The sequence below is a fragment of the Pongo pygmaeus genome, chromosome 9 (assembly GCF_028885625.2).
Source record: "Pongo pygmaeus isolate AG05252 chromosome 9, NHGRI_mPonPyg2-v2.0_pri, whole genome shotgun sequence".
NCBI classification, from domain to species: Eukaryota; Metazoa; Chordata; class Mammalia; order Primates; family Hominidae; genus Pongo; species Pongo pygmaeus.
Window position 1 is genome coordinate 6,470,560 of NC_072382.2, and position 19,140 is coordinate 6,489,699.

At 51.0% G+C, this 19,140-nt stretch overlaps 1 protein-coding gene across 5 annotated transcripts in view; it reads right to left on the minus strand.

Annotated features, from left to right (window-relative positions):
- Positions 1 to 12,278: 12,278 nt before the first annotated feature.
- Positions 12,279 to 19,140, minus strand: part of LRP5 (LDL receptor related protein 5) — a 141,880-nt gene continuing 135,018 nt past the window's right edge. For all 5 annotated transcript variants that reach the window (XM_063670817.1, XM_063670818.1, XM_063670816.1 and 2 more), the window contains 2 exons: positions 15,010 to 15,107; positions 12,279 to 12,742 (listed from right to left, as the gene is read on the minus strand). In XM_063670817.1, the coding sequence (XP_063526887.1) occupies positions 12,481 to 12,742; positions 15,010 to 15,107 (360 nt within the window). In that variant the 3' untranslated portion in view covers positions 12,279 to 12,480. The remainder of the gene's footprint in view (positions 12,743 to 15,009; positions 15,108 to 19,140) is intronic.

The following is a 19,140-nucleotide window of genomic DNA, read 5'->3' on the forward strand; positions in this document are numbered from 1 at the left end:
GTCTTGCTCTGTTGCCCAGGCTGGAGTACAATGGGGCGATCTCAGCTCACTGCAACCTCCGCCTCCTGGGTTCAAGCAATTCTCCCTGCCTCAGCCTCCCGAGTAGCTGTAATTACAGGTGCATGCCACCATGTCCCACTAATTTTTATATATTTAGTAGAGATGGGGTTTCACCATGTTGGCCAGGCTGGTCTCGAACTCCTGACCTCAGGTGATCCACCCACCTTAGCCTTCCAAAGTGCTGGGATTACAGGCGTAAGCCACTGCGCCCAGCTGTACTGGACCTTTCTATGTTTAGATACACAAATATTTACCATTGTGTTACAGCTGCTTTCAGTATTCAGCACAGTAACATGCTGTGTGAATGTGTAGCCTAGGAGCGATAGGCTATCCCATATAGCCCAGGTGTGTAGTAGGCTAGACCATCTGGGTTTGTGCTAAGTATACCTGTGATGTTTGCAAAGGACAAAATTGCCTAACGATGCATTTCTCAGAACACGTCTCCGTTGTTAACTGTACTAAGCCATTTTATATAAGGGACTTGAGAATCCTTGGGGGTCCCAGAAGCAATCTCCCACGGATACAGAGGGACAATTGTATCTACCAGCCCGTGTCTGTGCCACAAAAAGTACTGTGCTTCTGGGGAGGCTGCAGACGGGGCAGGCGTTTCTCACATTGATCCTGCTACTCAGAGAGGCGTGGAGGAACATAGTCAAGCCGGAAGCCAGCCTGGGAGGTGTGCTCTGTGCGGGGGTTAGGGAGGGGATACACAGGCTGATCACCTGGGCAGGGCGGGAGCGGACATGCCAGGCAGAGAGGCCGAGGCAGCAAGGTGGAAGGAGCACACCCCGTGGAAGGCAGGGTGGGGCTGATCTCAGGTCTGGGGCAACAGCACGAGAAGCAGGTGCAGAAGGGATCATGGAGGCTTTGGAAGCCAGGCGGAGGAACCTGGGTTTATGCTCAGACCGTGGGAGCCAAGGAAAGCTTCCGGGCAGAAGAAGGGCTGGCCATACTCTAGAGAGGATGGCTGGAAGCGAGAGCAGGGAGCACCAGGTGTAGCACAGGGCCAGAGGGGCAGCTTGGAGCTGGACTAAGGAGCCCGGGAAAGGCTGCAGAGAGCCCTGGGACTGGCTGGTGCCCGAGAGGGAGGCTGGGCCATGGGCAAGAGGGGGCAGCCAGGGCTGGGCTCCCATCCGTCCTTCCCTGCTGGGGAGCCCGGGGAGGACCCAACACCCCCACCGACCCTTGCATCCCTATACTCACTTATCATCAAAGGATTTGCCAGTATCTGCACCAGGCTCCTCCATCCCTGACTCTGAGGTGGGTCACAGGGCCATATACATTGTAATGAAATCATACAATACCTTGCCCAACGTAAGTGGGCTCCTAAGGTCTCCAATTATGGTTTGCTTCTAACCTAACCAGAAGGTTGAAGTCAGGGAGGACTTCCTGGAGGAGGAGGTATCTGAGCTCAGCCTGGGTCCTGAGAGCCATGAGGAGCTACTGACAGGCTTTAAGCAGAGGAATGACTTAGAAGCTTTGCATTCTACACAGATTGACGTCTCCACCCTAAAACTTCTAGATTTCATGGATCACCACCTTCTGTCTTTCCTCCTAATCCTTTTGTAGTTTAATGTTTCATATTAATATTTAACTTTTCAATCCATCTAGACTTTAAAAAAAAAACAACCCCATAAATATATGTACCTTCTATGTACCCACAAAAATTAATAATAAATTATTTTAAAAAACACACATGTAACTGAATAGTTTCAAACATATTCAAAAGCAGAGAGAAGAGCAGGCTGCATGCTCATGCACCCATCACCTGGCTATCATGACTTAAATTTTGGGAACAGACTCAGAGCTGCCAAATTTTAATTTTTTTTTTTTTTTTTTTTTTTTTTTGAGATGGAGTCTTGCTTTGTTGCCCAGGCTGGAGTGCATTGGCACAATCTTGGCTCACTGCAACCTCTGCCTCCCAGGTTCCAGCGACTCTCCTTCCTCTGCCTTCCGAGTAACTGGGATTACAGGCACACACCACCATGCCCAGCTAATTTTGTGTTTTTAGTAGAGACAGGGTTTCACCATGTTGGCCAGGCTGGTCTTGAACTCCTGACCTCTGGTGATCTGCTTGCCTTGGCCTCCCAAAGTGCTAGGATTACAGGAATGAGCCACCGCACCTGGCCCCCAATTTTAATTCTGTAAAGTAATGATTTTTTTTAAAGTATTTACTATTATCATAATTTCATAAAAGAAAGGACATGCTAATGCACACATACACTAACACAGGAAAAACTAGCTCTGAATAAAGAAGACCTTAAATTGAAGAAGTTCAGGCTGGGTGCGTGGCTCACACCTGTAATTCCTGCACTTTGGGAGGCCAAGGTGGGCGGATCACCTGAGGTCAGGAGTTTGAGGCCAACCTGGAGAAACCCCATCTCTACTAAAAATACAAAAATTAGCTGGGCGTGGTGGCGGGCACCTGTAATCCCAGCTACTCGGGAGGCTGAGGCAGGACAATCACTTGAACCTGGGGGCGGAGGTTGCAGTGAGCCGAGATTTCGCCACTGTACTCCAGACTGGGTGGAAGAGCGGAACTCTGTCTAAAAAAAAAAAAAAAAAAAACAAGAAGTTCAACTTGAAGGGAAAAATGCCGTATTGTCTTTCCCTTTGTTATGTCACCAGGGCACAGTCCATCCCAGGCTGGCCCTGATCCACGGGCTGGAGCGGGGCTGTCCCAGAAGAGGACATGCCAGGAAGGGCTTGGCTGGTGTTCAGGAGCCCAGGCCAGGTCAAGAGGTGTTGAGGCTGGACGGGAGAGGCCAGCTAGGGGCTCATGTAGGATATGAGGGGTCGGCCCATTTCAACATGGAAACTGAGCTGTTCTGCTTCTCTTCCTCTTCTTCAGTGCATTCAGATTCAATCCCGCTTGGGAAGCGGGTATTTCCCTTCCTATAAAGGATGGTTGGGAGCCTGAGTGTTGGGAGAAAGTGAAGCCGCTGAGTTGCTAACAACTAGGGCTGCCGTCGAGCCTATGGGGAAAGAGAGAAGAGGACATTTGGTGGGAGAGAGATGAAGGTGTGGCACTCTGGGAGAGGACCACAGAAAAGGGGACAGCAAGGGGGTTCCCCAGTGGCATCTGAAGGTGTGGCCCAACCAGGAGGTCCAGAGGCTGCCAGCCGAGTGGCCCAGGAGAGGGAACCTCACAGGGGCTGAGTGGGATCCAAGCCCTAGCCACCGTCCTAACCACCCACGTTTCTCAGGAACAAGACCTCCCACAGTGGCCTCCCCGGCAGTGGAAACAGCCAAACTGGCAACATGGACTTTCTTCAACTGCCCGGGCGATGCTGCCTCAGTGCCCCAGGGCAGGCAGGAAGCTCCCACACCCGTTCTGAAATGAGGGGTTGGAGGAAGGCTGAGCTGAGCAAAGGACCCCTCTCTGCTCTGGTTGGTGGGGAGGGAGCCCATTATACAAGAGACCCCTCAGGGCTCAGTGAGGGGTGACAGAGACTTGGGGAGTAGTGGCTGTCACTGCAGAGGTGAGAGGGTTTGGAGAGAAGGTACGTGCCTTTTTGGCCGCATTGAGGAGCACCTGGTAGCCGGTTAGTAACGCTTATTGGATAAAGAAATGATTAAACGGATGCAAAAAAAAAATGTTGGCTTTGCTTCTTTTTACCCAAACCTCAGTTCCCTCAACTACATTCTGGGGACACCACCTACCTGGCTGGACTGTTGTGCAGTTTAAATAAGCCAGGTTCACTTCACCTCCTCCTTTAAGACACAGCTCAGACACTGCCTCCTCCAAGAAGCCCCCTCTGCCTTCCCGTGTGAATATGACGCCCCTGTGGGCTCTAGGGTATCTTAGAACAATGCTTCCTCATGGCTTTGGAACCCCACTGTCTCCTGGATTTGGAGCAAATACAGGGGAAGAGCCACACCTGACTAATCTCTGGGTCTCCCAGCACATAAGTGGCATAAGGGCAAGGCTGTGCCCACTGCAGGCACTTACTGAAGGATGTACTTGGCAGAGAGTAGGCAGCCGGGGGGTGAGTCCCTCACTCTCCCCAGCTGACTGCGTGGGCAGGAAAGGCGGGCTCAGGAGACGCAGCCTCCCTGGGCTGTTACCACCTCTGTACATCAGGCCCTATTGATCAAGGGTTCAATTTTTGGGGTCCTGTCGGGAGGCCAGGAGACTCACTCCAGGCACTTCTTCCAGGTCTTTGTGTTGGGGTGTGTGTGTGTGTGTGTGTGTGTGTGTGTGTGTTTTGTTTGTTTGTTTTATTTTATTTTATTTATTTTGAGACGGAGTCTCGCTCTGTTGCCCAGGCTGGAGGGCGGTGGCGCGATCACGGCTCACTGCAAGCTCCGCCTCCCGGGTTCACGCCATTCTCCTGCCTCAGCCTTCCTGAGTAGCTGGATTACAAGCGCCCGCCACCATGCCTGGCTAATTATTTTGTTTTTTTTAGTAGAGACAGGGTTTCGGCCACGTTGCCCAGCTGGTCTTGAATTCCTGGCCTCAAGTGATCCGCCCGCCTCAGCCTCCCAAAGTGCTGGGATTACAGGCGTGAGCCACCGCGCCCGCCCAGCCTAGGTGTATATGAGACTTGTTTCACTCTGTCCTCAGGCTGGAGTGCAGTGGCGCGATTTCGGTGCACTGCAATCTCCACCTCCCTGTTCAAGCTATTCTCCTGCCTCAGCCTCCCGAGTAGCTGGGATTGCAGGCACGTGCCACCACACCCAGCTAATTTTTGTATTTTTAGTAGAGACGGGCTTTCACCACGTGGGACAGGATGGTCTCGATCTCCTGACCTCGTGATCCGCCCGCCTCAGCCTCCGAAAGTGCTGGGATTACAGGCGTGAGCCACCGCGCCCAGCCATGATGTTTTGATACAGGCATATAATGTATAATAATCACATCAGGGTAAATGATGTAACCATCACATCAAGCATTCATCCTTTCTTTGTGTTACCAAAAAAAAAAAATCTAATTATAGTTTCTTATTTATTCTATTTTTTTTTTCTTTTTTTTCTTTTTGAGACGGAGTCTCCCTCAGTCGCCCAGGCTGGAGCGCAGTGGTGCGATCTCAGTTCACTGCAAGCTCCGCCTCCTGGGTTCACACCGTTCTCCTGCCTCAGCCTCCCGAGTAGCTGGGATTACAGGCGCCCGCCACCGCGACCGGCTAATTTTTTTTTTTTATTTTTAGTAGAGACGGTGTTTCACCGTGTTAGCCAGGATGGTCTCGATTTCCTGACCTCGTGATCCGCCCATCTCGGCCTCCCAAAGTGCCGGGATTAACAGGCATGAGCCACCGCACCCGGCCTGTTTATTCTTAAATGTACAATAAATTATTGCTGACTCCAGTCACCCTGCTGTGCTACCAAATATGGATCTTCTTCATTCTAACTGTATTTCTGTACCCGTTAACCATCCCTGCTCCACCTCACCCCCCAAACCCACTACCCTTCTCAGCCTCTGGTAACCATCCTTCTACTCTCTATCTCCGTGAGTTCAATTGTTTTAATTTTTAGTTCCCTGGCCGAACACGGTGGCTCACGCCTGTAATCCCAGCACTTCGGGAGGCCGAGGCGGGTGGATCACGAGGTCAGGAGTTTGAGACCAGCCTGGCCAACATGGTGAAACCCCATCTCTACTAAAAACACAAAAATTAGCTGGGCGTGGTGGTGGGCACTTGTAGTCCCAGCTACTTGGGAGGCTGAGGCAGGAGAATGGCTTGAAACTGGGAGGCAGAGGTTGCAATGAGCCAAGATTGCGCCACTGCACTCCAGTCTGGGTGACAGAGTAAGATTCCATCTCGAAAAAAAAAAAAGTTTAGCTCCCACAAATAAGTGAGAACATGTGAAGTTTCTCCTTCTGTGCCTGGCTTGTTTCACTTAACATAATGACCTCCAGTTCCATCCATGTTGTTGCTTTGTTATAAATGACAGGATCTTGGTCAGGCACAGTGGCTCATGCCTGTAATCCCAGCACTTTGGGAGGCTGAGGTGGACTGATCATGACGTCAAGAGATCAAGACCATCCTGGCCAACATGGTGAAACCCCGTCTCTACAAAAAATACAAAAATTAGCTGGGCATGGTGACACACACCTGTAATCCCAGCTACTCGGGAGGCTGAGGCAGGAGAATCGCTTGAACCCGGGAAGCGGAAGTTGTGGTGAGCCGAGATCGTGCTCCAGCCTGGCGACAGAGCGAGATTCCGTCAAACAACAAACAAACAAACAAACAACAAATGACAGGATCTCCTTTTTTTTTTTCTTTTTTTTTTCTTTTTTGAGATGGAGTCTCGCTCTGTGGCCCAGGCTAGAGTGCAATGCGCCATCTCGGCTCAGTGTAATTCCACCTCCCAGGTTCAAGCGATTCTGTTGCCTTAGCCTCTTGAGTAGCTGGGATTACAGGTGTGCGTCACCATGCCCAGCTAATTTTTGTATTTTAGTAGCAACGGGGTTTCACCATGTTGGCCAAGCTGGTCTCGAACTCCTGACCCCAGGTGATCCGCCTGCCCCGGCCTCCCAAAGTGCTGTGATTGCAGGCGTGAGCCACTGCGCCCAGCCCTTCCTTTACAATTTGGATGCCCTCTAATTCTTTCTCTTGTCTGATTGCTCTAGCCAGGACTTCCAGTACTATGTTGAACAACACTGGTGAAAAGTGGGCATCCTTGTCATGTTCCAGATCTCAGAGGAAAGGCTTTTGGTTTTTCCCCATTCAGTATGATATTAGCTGTAGGTCTGCCATATATGGCTTTTATTGTGTTGAGGTATGTTCCTTCTATACCCAGTTTTGGAGGGCTTTTATCATGAAGGGATGCTGAATTTTATCAAATGATTTTTCAGCACCAGTTGAAGTTATTATATGGTTTTTGTCCTTCATGCTATTGATATGATGGATCATATTGATTGATTCGTGTATGTTGAACCATCCTTGTATCCTTGGGATAAATCCCACTTGATCATGATGAAGACTCTTTTTAATGTGTTGTTTAATTCAGTTTGCTAGTATTCTGTTGAGAATTTTTGCATCAGTGTTCATAAGAGATATTAGTCTGTAATTGTTTTAATATGTCTTTGTCTGGTTTGGGTATCAGGATAGTACTGGCCTCGTAGAATGTGTTTGGAAGTATTCCCTCCTCCTCTATTTTTCAGAATAGTTTGAATAGGATTGGTATTAGTTCTTCTTTAAATGTTTGGTAAAATTCAGCAGTGAAGCCATTGGTTCTTGGGCTTTCTTTGTTGGGCAACATTTTATTTCAGCTTTCATCGCATTGCTTGTTATTGGTCTGTTCAGGTTTTTGTTATTTTAATTTTTTTGAGATGGAGTCTGGCTCTGTCACCCAGGCTGGAGTGCAGTGGCGCGACCTCAGCTCGCTGCAACCTCTGCCTCCCAGGTTCAAGTGATTCTCCTGCCTCAGCCTTCCAAGTAGCTGGCATTAGAGGCACCTGCCACCATGCCCAGCTAATTTTTATATATTTTTTAGTAGAGACGGGGTTTCACCATGTTGGCCAGGCTGGTCTCGAACTCCTGATCTCAGTCCTTCCAAAGTGCAGGGATTACAGGCATGAGCCACTATGCCTAGCCTGTTCAGGTTTTTGGACTTCTTCATGGTTCAATCTTGATAGGTTGTATGTGTCTAGAAATTTACCCAGTTCTTCTAGGTTTTCCAGTTCATTAGCATATAGTTGCACATAGTTGCCTCTAATGATCCTTTGATTTTCTGTGGTATCAGTGGCAATGCCTCCTTTTTAATCTCGGATTTTATTTATTTGGGTCTTCTCTCTTTCTTTCTTAGTCTGGCTAAAGGTTTGTTGATTTTGTTTATCTTTTCAAAAAAACAACTTTTTGTGTCATTGATTTTTGTATTGTTTCCTTCATTTCCATTTCATTTATTTCTGCTCTGGTCTTCGGTTTTTTGAGACAGAATCTCACTCCAGTTACCCAGCTAGAATGCAGAGTGCATTCATGACTCACTGCAGCCTCCACTTCCTGGGCTCAGCTGATTCTCCCACCTCAGCCTCCCAAGTAGCTGGGGCTACAGGCACACATCACCACATCCAGCCTATTTTTTTTTTTTTCATATTTTTAGGAGAGATGGGGTTTTGCCATGTTGGCCAGACTGGTCTCAAACTCCTGAACAGCTAAGAGTTGAGCCACTGTGCCCGTGAGCCTGGCCTGCTCTGATCTTTATTATTTCTTTTCTTCTACTAATTTTGTGTTTGTTTTTCTCGTTTTTCTTTTCTTTTCTTTCTTTTTTTTTTTTTTATGACAGGGTCTCGCTCTGTCACCCAGGCTGGAGTGCAGTGGTGCCATCTTGGCTCACTGCAACCTCCACTTCCCGGATTCAAGCAATTCTCCTGCCTCAGCCTCCCAAGTAGCTGGGGCTACAGGCACACATCACTACATCCAGCGTTTTTCTTTTTTTTTTGTATTTTTAGGAGAGATGGGGTTTTGCCATGTTGGTCAAGCTGGTCTGAAACTCCTGGCCTCAGGTGATCTGCCAGTCAGGCCTCCCAAAGGGCTGGGATTACAGGCGTGAGCCACCGTGCCCGGCCTGCTCTTGATTTTCTAGTTCTTTAACATGAATCATAGCCAGACATGGTGGCTCACACCTGTAATCCCAGCCCTTTGGGAGGCCAAGGTGGGATGCTCGAGCCTAGGAGTTTGAGACCAGCCTAAGCAACATAGCGGGACCCTGTCTCTACAAAAAGTACAAGAATTAGCTGGATGTGGTGCACCTATAGTTCCGTTTACTTGGGTGGCTGAGGCAGGAGGACCACTTGAGCCTGGGAGGTCAAGGCTGCAAAGAACTATGATTGTGCCACTGCACTCCAGCCTGGCCAACAGAGCAAGACCTTGTCTCAAAAAAAAAAAAAAAAAAAAAAAAAAAAAGCGTCAGGTTGTTTGTTTGAAGTTTTTCTACTTTTTTGAGGTAGGCGCTTATAGCTATAAACTTTCCTAGTAATACTGCTTTCACTGTATCCCATAGGTTTTGATATGTTGTTTCCATTCTCATGTTTCAAAAGATTTTAAAATTTCCTTCCCATTTTGTCGACTTGTTTTGTGGCCCAACACGTGATGTATGTTTGAGAATGGTTCATGTGCTGAGGAAAAGAATGTGTATTCTGCAGCTGCTGGATGAAATGTTCTGTAAATATCTATTAGGTCCATTTGGTCTGTAGTGTAGATTACGTCCTATGTTTCTCTGATTTTCTGTCTGGATGATCTGTCCAATGCTGAAAACGGGGTGTTGAAATCGCCAGCTATTATTGTATTGGGATCTCTCTCTTTAGCTCTAGTAATATTTGCTTTATATATCTGGGAGCTCCAGCATTGGGTGCATATGTATTTACAATTGTTATATTCCCTTGCTGAGTTGACCCCTTTATCATTATATAATAACCTGCTTTGTCTCTTTTTATAGTTTGTCTTGAAATCGATTCATTTTCTCTGATATAAGTTTAGCTACTCCTGCTTTTTGAGTTGTTTGCATGGAATATCTTTGTCAATTCCTTTATTTTTAGTCTATGTGGTTTTTTTGTTTTTTGTTTTTTCTTTGAGATGGAGTCTCACTCTGTCACCCAGGCTGGAGTGCAGTGGCACCATCTCAGCTCACTGCAAGCTCCGCCTTCTGGGTTCATGCCTTTCTCCTGCCTCAGCCTCCTGAGTAGCTGGGACTACAGGCGCCCGCCACCACGCCCGGCTAATTTTTTGTATTTTCAGTAGAGACGGGGTTTCACCATGTTAGCCAGGATGGTCTCAATCTCCTGACCTCGTGATCCACCTGCCTCAGCCTCCCAAAGTGCTGGGATTACAGGCGTGACCCACCGCACCTGGCCTAGTCTATGTGCGTTTTTATAGGTGAAGTGTGTTTCTTGTATGCAAGAGATGGTTGGGTCTTGTTTTTTGATCCATTCATCCACTCTTTTTTTTCTTGCGACAGGATCTCACTCTGTCGCCCAGGTGGGAGTGCAGTGGCGCAATCTCGGCTCACAGCAACCTCCGCTTCCCAGCCTCCAGTGATTCTCCTGCCTCAGCCTCCCGAGTAGCTGGGATTACAGGTGCGTGCCACTACCGCCTGGCTAATTTTTGTATTTTTAGTACAGATGGGGTTTCACCATGTTGGCCAGGCTGGTCTTAAAACTCGTGACCTCAAATGATCCATTCGCCTCGGCCTCCCAAAGTGTTGGAATTACAGGCGTGAGCCACCGCTCCCAGCCCACTCTGACTTTTGATTGCAGAGCTTAGCCTATTTACAGTCAATGTTATTATTGATAAGTAGGGACTTACTCCTGCCATTTTGTTTTCTGTTTGTTTTGTGGTCTTCCATTCCTTCTTTTAGTGAAAGTGATATTTGTATTTTATATATATATTTTTTTTTTTGAGACAGAGTCTTGCTCTGTTGCCCAGGCTGGAGTGCAGTGGCGCAATCTCGGCTCACAGCAACCTCCGCTTCCCAGCCTCCAGTGATTCTCCTGCCTCAGCCTCCCGAGTAGCTGGGATTACAGGTGCGTGCCACTACCGCCTGGCTAATTTTTGTATTTTTAGTACAGATGGGGTTTCACCATGTTGGCCAGGCTGGTCTTAAAACTCGTGACCTCAAATGATCCATTCGCCTCGGCCTCCCAAAGTGTTGGAATTACAGGCGTGAGCCACCGCTCCCAGCCCACTCTGACTTTTGATTGCAGAGCTTAGCCTATTTACAGTCAATGTTATTATTGATAAGTAGGGACTTACTCCTGCCATTTTGTTTTCTGTTTGTTTTGTGGTCTTCCATTCCTTCTTTTAGTGAAAGTGATATTTGTATTTTATATATATATATTTTTTTTTTGAGACAGAGTCTTGCTCTGTTGCCCAGGCTGGAGTGCAGTGGCACAATCTTGGCTCACTGCAGCCTCCACCTCCCAGGTTCAAGCGATTCTCCTGCCTCAGCCTCCCAAGTAGCTGGGATTACAGGCGCACACCACCACACCTGGCTAGTTTTTGTATTTTAGTAGTTGAGGTTTTGCCATGTTGGCCAGGCCGGTCTCAAACTCCTGGCCTCAAGTGATCCACCTGCCTCAGCCTCCCAAAGTGCTGGGATTACAGGCATGAGCCACTGCACCCAGCCTATATTTTGATTATTAAATGCACTGTCACCCAGCAACAAGCTTGACTGTTTTCTGACCTCCCTCCACCATGCTGAGGGGAGTGAGGCCCTTCTCCACTGATGCGATGTGCATTTTCTCCCTTCCCTCTGAAGATGGCTGTTCCTGCCTGGCCTTCAGGACACGAGGAGGACAGCTCAGCTTCCCCACCGAGAATGCCTAATTACTGTCTCCTTCCACGGATTGGGGACCCTGCAGAGGCAGTGACCAGGCCTTATCTGTCTTCTCCAGCACCACAGGGATGGGCCCACAGCAGGCGTCAGGTGTGGCTTGCTGACTGTTCCTGTGAGGACCCAGGGATTCCCTCCCTGCCAGGGGCAAGTGCAGTGTGGCAGAGTGGGCTCAGCAGCCCCATCCAGCGAGTCAACACACAGTCATGGGGCCCCTTGCCCTCAGGAAGAGCAGCAGCCTTGGGCCGGCACAGAGAGGTCAGATGGAAGCCAACACAGGTTCAGGAAGAGCCCAGAGCCCAGGCATATATTCTGCAGGGCCCAGTGAAAAATGAAGGCACAGTCCCCTTCTTAAAAATGACTAAGAGTCAGCTGGGTGCGGTGGCTCATGCCTATAATCCCAGCACTTGGGGAGGCCAAGGTGGGCAGATCATGAGGTCAAGAGATCGAGACCAGCCTGGCCAACATGGTGAAACCCCATCTCTACTAAAAATACAAAAATTAGCTGGGCAGGTGTGGTGGCACACGCCTGTAATCCCAGCTACTTGGGAGGCTGAGGCAGGAGACTCACTTGAACCTGGGAATCGGAGCTTGCAGTGAGCTGAGATTGCGCCACTGCACTCCAGCCGGGTGACAGAGAGAGACTCTGTCTCAAAAAAAAAAAAAAAAGACTAAGAATCTGAGGAAGACGAACAGCAACAGCGTGATCAAGCCCAGGGCCCTTTCTGACGGCACAGGCCACGCGCATATAAAGCCGGCCCGGCCTGCAGCTCAGAGATGCATCCCAGGGGACACATCCACCTCTGCCCAAGGCCCCAGCCGTTCCCTGCAGGAGCCGGATAGAGGGACGCCCGGGTGCAGGAGGAATCTCATGGTGGTCCGGGGGTCGGCATTCGCTCCACGGGGACACACAACTCAAATGCACACAGGGCACGAAAGAATGGCAGTTCTGTTTTACAAAATTAAGTTTATAAATATTTCTCCACTGTACAAAGTTCTCCCAACCCTGCCCACCCCATCACAGTTCACATTTCTCATGTTTTTAAAATCCCAATTATATTTATTTTTTAAATCATAAAATATATTTTTTTCTTTGTTCATATTTAAAACTATTTACAGGGGCACAGAGAAGCCGGAGTGGCCCAGCCTAGGTCAGGATGAGTCCGTGCAGGGGGACGGAGGGGGCGGGAAGAGATGGAAGTAGCTTCTCTCGGTGGCGGGCGAGGGCGGGCAGCTGTCCTCTGCCGACAGGTACTGGCTGTGGGGCGTGGGTGGGGGCGGGTAGGGGTCTGAGTCCGAGTTCAAATCCAGGTAGTATTTGCTGGCCTTCCAGCGGCTGGCGCTGTAGTCGCTGTCACACACGTCGGTGCTGCAGGGCGTCGTCGGGGGCGCCATTCCTCGAATGATGTAGGGCCTGAAAGGGACACACACAGAGGAGTGGGATTTGGTAGGCACATCCGCCCTGGTGGGCACAGCAGCCCTGGGGCTCTGAACGGGAAAGGCCTGTCCACTGGCCAGCTCCAGAAGATGCAGGCCTGACTCTGGACCCACCCTGCTGTGTGGCCAGGGCTCATCACTTACCCTCTCTGAGCCTCAACAGTCCCACCTCTACCATGGGCATGCCCGCACCTGCCCTGCAGCCTGCCAAGCCTGGGCCCTGGCAAAGCTGCCTCTGAGGAGAACGAGGCCTCCAGAGCCTGCTAGCTGACCTTGGCCAGGAACTTCCTTGACTTCTTTGAGCTTTAGTTTCTCATCAATAAAAGTGGGGATGAAATAGTGCCCATTTCAAAAGTGAAGGATACATGAGATTCTGCCTGGAAAGTGCTAGAAACAGTGCCCGACAAAACAGGAGACGGGACAACTGTTCATCTAACACTGTTACTGTAAATGTTGGCAACTGATATGGTCTGGCTGTGTCCCCACCCAAATCTCATCTTGAATTGTACTCCCATAATTCCCACGTGCTGTGGGAGGGACCCAGTGGGAGATGATTGAATCATGGGGGTGGTTTCCCCCATATTGTTCTCGTGGTAGTGAATAAATCTCACTAGACTTGATGGTTTTACAAGGGGAAACCCCTTTCGCTTGGTTCTCATTGTCTCTTCCCTGAAGCCATGTAAGATGTGCCTTTGCTCCTCCTTGCCTTCGACCATGACTGTGAGGCCACCCCAGCCATGTGGAACTGTGAGTCCATTAAACCTCTTTCCTTTAGAATTACCCAGTCTCGGGTATGTCTTTATTAGCAGCGTGAGAACAGGCTAATACAGCAACCAATGGGCCCGGAACGCTTCCATCCTGAGTTCAAGCAACCTGACTCGCGAGATGGCTCCTGACCTCCCATCCTCCCAGAGGCTGCCTGCACCCAACTGTGGCCCAGAAACGCTGCATCCCACTGTGTGAGTCCAGACTCGGAACCGTGGTGTGTTTAGGAGCCCCCGTCCTGTCACAGAGGAGCTTGCGATGGGTGGGAAGCTGCAGCCAACATCGGGTGTTGAGAAAAGTGCAGCAGGACAGGACTCCTCTTGCGGCCCAGCTGCTGCGAGGTCAGACGGCGGGGAGAGAAGATGTGTCCGCGGTGGGGCCCAGAGCAGGACAGCATGAGCAAAGGCAGGAGGTGGGACGGGGGACTAGCGAGACTGGCCTGCCCGGTGTGGATGTGACCATTCTGGAGACAGTGGTCTGTAAGGCTGTGGGACAGACTGTGACAGTCTGATATAATACTGAGGCATCAGGGAGGTGGCCCTACCCGGAGCGGGGTGGAAATGGAGGCTGCAGTCTCGGCTCCCCAGCCGGGCCTGGGAGTTTGTGGAAATGGCCACTAGGTGGCAGGCGGCACCACACTCGGGAGGCCCTGCGGCTCCAGGGACCCAAGCAATGAGGAATGCGTGGTCCAGAGGTGTCCTGGCCCAGACCCAACCTATCCCACCCCTTCACCTCTGGGGGTGGGGCCCGGTGCAGCTGGCGGGTGGGCCATGTTGGCTGACACCACTGGGTTAAAGGTCAGGAGCACTCTGCCCATCCCAGGCTCTGATCCAGCCCCTGCGGAGACCAGCACACCTGGGTCCCCACTTCTCCACACTCTCAGTTGCCCCTCCCCAACCAGGGAGGTGGGGCCTGTGACCCCAACATGGGCAGCTCGGGGGCTGGTGTCCAGCAGAGCAGCCCCGTTGGCTTCCCGGGCTCAAACAGGCCACTGTGGCAAGTGAGCAGCCCGGACCATCCTGGTGACGTCACAGGATTAGGGGTCCACAGTGGGTGCTGCAGCAGCCTTCACAGACTTGTCCCATCCTAAGAGGACCGAGCCACCAAGAGGGGGCATCTCAATGGCTAGGGTTCCACAGCCAGACTCAAACACACAGTCAGACCCTGGAGCCCAAGCCCCCGGCCCCTCGACTCCACAGCCATTTCCCAGCTTAAAAGTAACCCCCACAGGAGCAACTTGAAGAGGAGCTCAGAACATGGAGTTCTGCTAGTTTCTGAACCCAACACGAAGTCCCCGCTGGGCTCGTCTGGGGAGACAGCCTAGTGTGGTTGGCAGAGAAGAGGGAGGCAGGGCTGGGCCCAGCACCTGCCCACTAGCACCCAGAACACCTCACCTCATCAGTGGCATGGGGATTAGGCCCCTCCACCATGGGCTGGCGGGAACCCAATGGCCATGGAAGGCTGCAGGGGATGTCCTACCTGTATGGTCTCGCGGCGGCCGGAATGTTTGAAGAGTAGAACATGTCCATGTTGTACAGGGAGGGGTCCGTGGCCGGGGAGGGCGGCGGGTTCAGGATCTGAGGAGAGCCAAGCCAGGGTGACCTACAGCCTCGCCGGCCTGGGCATTCCTTCCTTCCTCCCACACCCCTCGGGCTTTCCTTGCAGGGAGGGCTTCTGGCCCCCCTGCTTCCCAGGACCCGTTCCTCTGGCCAGTTGGCAAAACCTGGGGACAGGAGGGGAGGCAGCAGCCACTGCCCCAAAGGTCGTCTCGGTGAAAGGCAAAAGGGAACCCAGGCACTTTTGGCCCAGGTGCCCGCGCCCTTCCGAGTACCTGCCTTGTGACCAGATGCTGGGCTGTGAAGGCAGGGACGGGACTTCGGCCAGTCCCCTTTGTGGCCGGCCCCCAGCAGTGGGAGATGTCCCCACAGGCCCTGAGTGTCCTCCACACCAGTGAGCACCTCACCAGGCTCCTCAGGAACCTTCCCAGGAACTCTCCTTCTGACCTTTCCTTTTGCCCCCTCCTCCCTCCATCACACACAGTCTAACTCCTGCAATGATGCCCTTGTTCCCAACACTCAGGGGCTCTGCGTCCCTGCTGAAGCCCTCACCCACACACAGAAGTCGCCACGCTGAGGGAGGGGCCGTGGCCCCACTCCAGACAAAGGCACCCCCTTCACAAGGGCCTGTGCTGGCACCAGCCCCAAAGCTGGGATAGTAAACAGACAAATTCACCACGTGAACGTGCCCTCCAGGTCCGGGTAGCACACAACCAGCCCTACAAAGGGAGGAAGGGACCAGGGGCTCTGGGCCCACACACCCACACAGGTCTGCACCTTCCACAAGTGCCACTGACAGCACCCCAACCCAACATGCAGCTTCCCAAAGGGTGCAGGGCTTATGTGGGTCTCCAAGGTCATCCTGGAAAGGATACAGCCAGATCCGAGCCCCTGCGGAGTACTGGGAACAGAACTGTCAGTTATGCCCGAGGGACTCAGTTCTCTCAGGCCCCCTAGGGTGGTACGAGAACACCGCCTTTCACGCCAGACAGACCCGGGTGAAGTCCTGTTTTACCACCTTCCAGCTGCAGCAGGATCCCTGGGGAGGGAATTTACCTGTCTCAGCCTCAGTTTCTTCAACTTTAAAATGGGCTTGACCTAGCACTTTGGGAGGCCAAGGCAGGCAGATCACTTGAGGTCAGGAGTTCGAGACCAGCCTGGCCAACATGGTGAAACCTCGTCTCTACTAAAAGTACAAAAATTAGCCGGGTGTGGTGGCGGGCACCTGTAATCCCAGCTACTTGGGAGGCTGAGGTGGGAGAATCCCTTGAACCCTGGAAGCAGAGGCTGCAGTGGGTCGAGATCACGCCACTGCACTCCAACCTGGGCAAGAGTGAGACTCTGTCTCAAAAAATAAATTTAAAATTAAATAAAATAATAAAGTAATAAAATGGGCTCGAGAAGGCCTGCTTCCTGGGGCTATCCTGATGGCTGGTGAGTAGCCTCTGGGGAGTGCCCGGGCCCTTCCCCTGCCCTTTAGGAAGCCGCACTGGGCCCTGCTCTTTCTGGGGAGGGTCCTCTTTGGCCCAGAGAGCCAGCCTGGGTATTCCTCAGGATTTGACCCCAACGTCAGGAGGGCACGAGACTGGGGGCGCTGGGAAAGGTGCTTCAAAGCAAAGAGCAAGCAGGGAGGCAGCAGAGAGGGCTTCCTGCAGCTGCCCAAGCCCCAGCCTATGGGGTCTGTTTCCACCTCTTCCCGTGAACTTGACCAGACCTGGTTTCTCTCCTACATCCCAAGGCAGAGTTTGAGATTCTGCCCAAATCTGCACTGGGCAGATTTCTGGCAAGATCAACCAGTGCAGCGCCTCGGCAACGTCTCAGATGTCCAGTGAACCACGGCCAGGCCCTCTTAAAAGAGGACTGGATCTCAGCCCAGGGTGGGGGGTGGGGAGGCCCTACCTCGGCTCATCTGCTATTCCTGTGTTGTTGTTGTTGTTTTGACTGAGTCTCGCTCTTGTTGCCCAGGCTGGAGTACAATGGCACAATCTCAGCTCACTACAACCTCTGCCTCCCAGGTTCAAGCGATTCTCCTGCCTCAGCCTCCCGAGTAGCTGGGATTACAGGCATGCGCCACCACACCCAGCTAATTTTTTTGTATTTTTAGTAGAGATGGGGTTTCACTATGTTGGCCAGGCTGTTCTCGAACTCCTGACCTCAGGTGACCCACCCGCCTTGGCCTCCCAAAGTGCTGGGATGACAGGTGTGAGCCACTATGCCTAGCCTATTCCTGCATTCTTAAGAGTTCTCTGCACATCTCACTGTTCAATTCCTGCTATTCCAGTCCCTGGTAATAAGCCTGTAGACGGAACTTTCTCTGTTCAAATTCTCATAGAGTTTCTGCCTCCTGATAGACCCCGACTAATTCACGCCACCCAGAAGCCATCAGCAAAGAAACAAGCTGGATGCCCGCCTTGCTCATCAAATCTAATTACATCCCAGAAGAATTAAAGATGTGAACGTAAAACGAAAGGAGGAGGACGTTAAGAAAGAGAGTGTGGGCTGGGCACGGCGGCTCACGTCTGTAATCCCAGCACTTTGGGAGGCCGAGGTGGGTGGATCACCTGAGGTCGCAAGTTTGAGACCAGCCTGACCAACATGGAGAAACCCCGTCTCTACTGAAAATACAAAATTAGCCGGGTGTGGTGGCACATGCCTGTAATCCCAGCTACTCGGGAGGCTAAGGCCGGAGAATCGCTTGAACCCAGGAGGCGGAGGTTGCAGTGAGCCAAGATCGCGCCATTGCACTCCAGCCTGGGCAACAAGAGCGAAACTCCGTCTCGAAGAAAAAAAAAAAAAAAAAAAAGAGTGTGTGAAAATAAGTTGTTTTTTATGATCAGAGCAGGGAAGGCCTTTCTGAGCATAACCAAAAAAAAAATATATATATATAATAAAAGAGGAGATTGATAATTTCTTTTCTTTTTTTTTTTTTTCTTTTCTGAGATGGAGTCTCACCCTGTCACCCAGGCTGGAGTGCAGTGGTGCGATCTCGGCTCACTGCAACCTCCACCTCCTGGGTTCAAGCAATTCTCCTGCCTCGCCCTCCCAAGTAGCTGGGATTACAGGCATGTGCCACCACGCCTTGCTAATTCTGTATTTTTAGTGGAGACAGGGGTTCACCACGTTGGTCAGACTGGTCTCGAACTCCTGACCTCAGGTGATCCGCCCACCTTGGCCTCCCAAAGTGCTGGGATTACAGGTGTGAGCCACCAGCGCCAGCCGAGATTGATACTTGCATCGTATAAATGGTAAAACGTACCATAACCCAAATCAAAAGACAAAAGACTGGGAAACAAATATTTTCAATACACATCACAGGCTCCGGGCCAATTTCCATAGTCTATCTGTATCTAAAGAGACCTTACAAATGAATAAGAGTATCAACAACCCAACAGAAGAAGGACTTTGAACAGACACTTCTGAGAAAAATAAAATGACAAAATTTCTTGTTTTTGAGACAGAGTCTCGCTCTCTCACCCAGGCTGGAGTGCAATGGTGTGATCTCGGCTCACTGCAACCTCCACCTCCCATGTTCAAGCAATTCTCATGCTTCAGACTCCCGAGTAGCTGGAATCACCATGCCCAGCTAATTTTTAAATTTTTACTAGAGACAGGGTTTCTCCATTTTGGCCAGGCTGGTCTCAAACTCCTGGCCTCAAGTGATCCGCTCATCTCAGCCTCCTAAAGTGCTGAGATTACAGCTGCGAGCCATCACGCCAGGCCCAAAGGTTCTTAAACACACAAAATGATGCTTACATCATTCATAATAAAATAAATATAAGTGAAGATCTTAACATGATACCATTTTTACTCTATATTAGACAGGTGGAGAGAAAGGGTGCCAGGGACAGTTTTGCCAGTGTGGCCCTCTGCTGAGAAAAGATGGACTGTCCCTTTCAGAGGGCCACTTCGCAGGAGTGGTTGAAACAGCCAAAGTTCAACCGCAGCAGGAGAGGGGACCCTGATGCCCTCCAGTGGGGGTCCAGCCACGCCTGACAAGGAGCGTTGTTCAGCCACAAAGAATGTGACGGCTCTGCCCTCGAAACAGAACAAACTT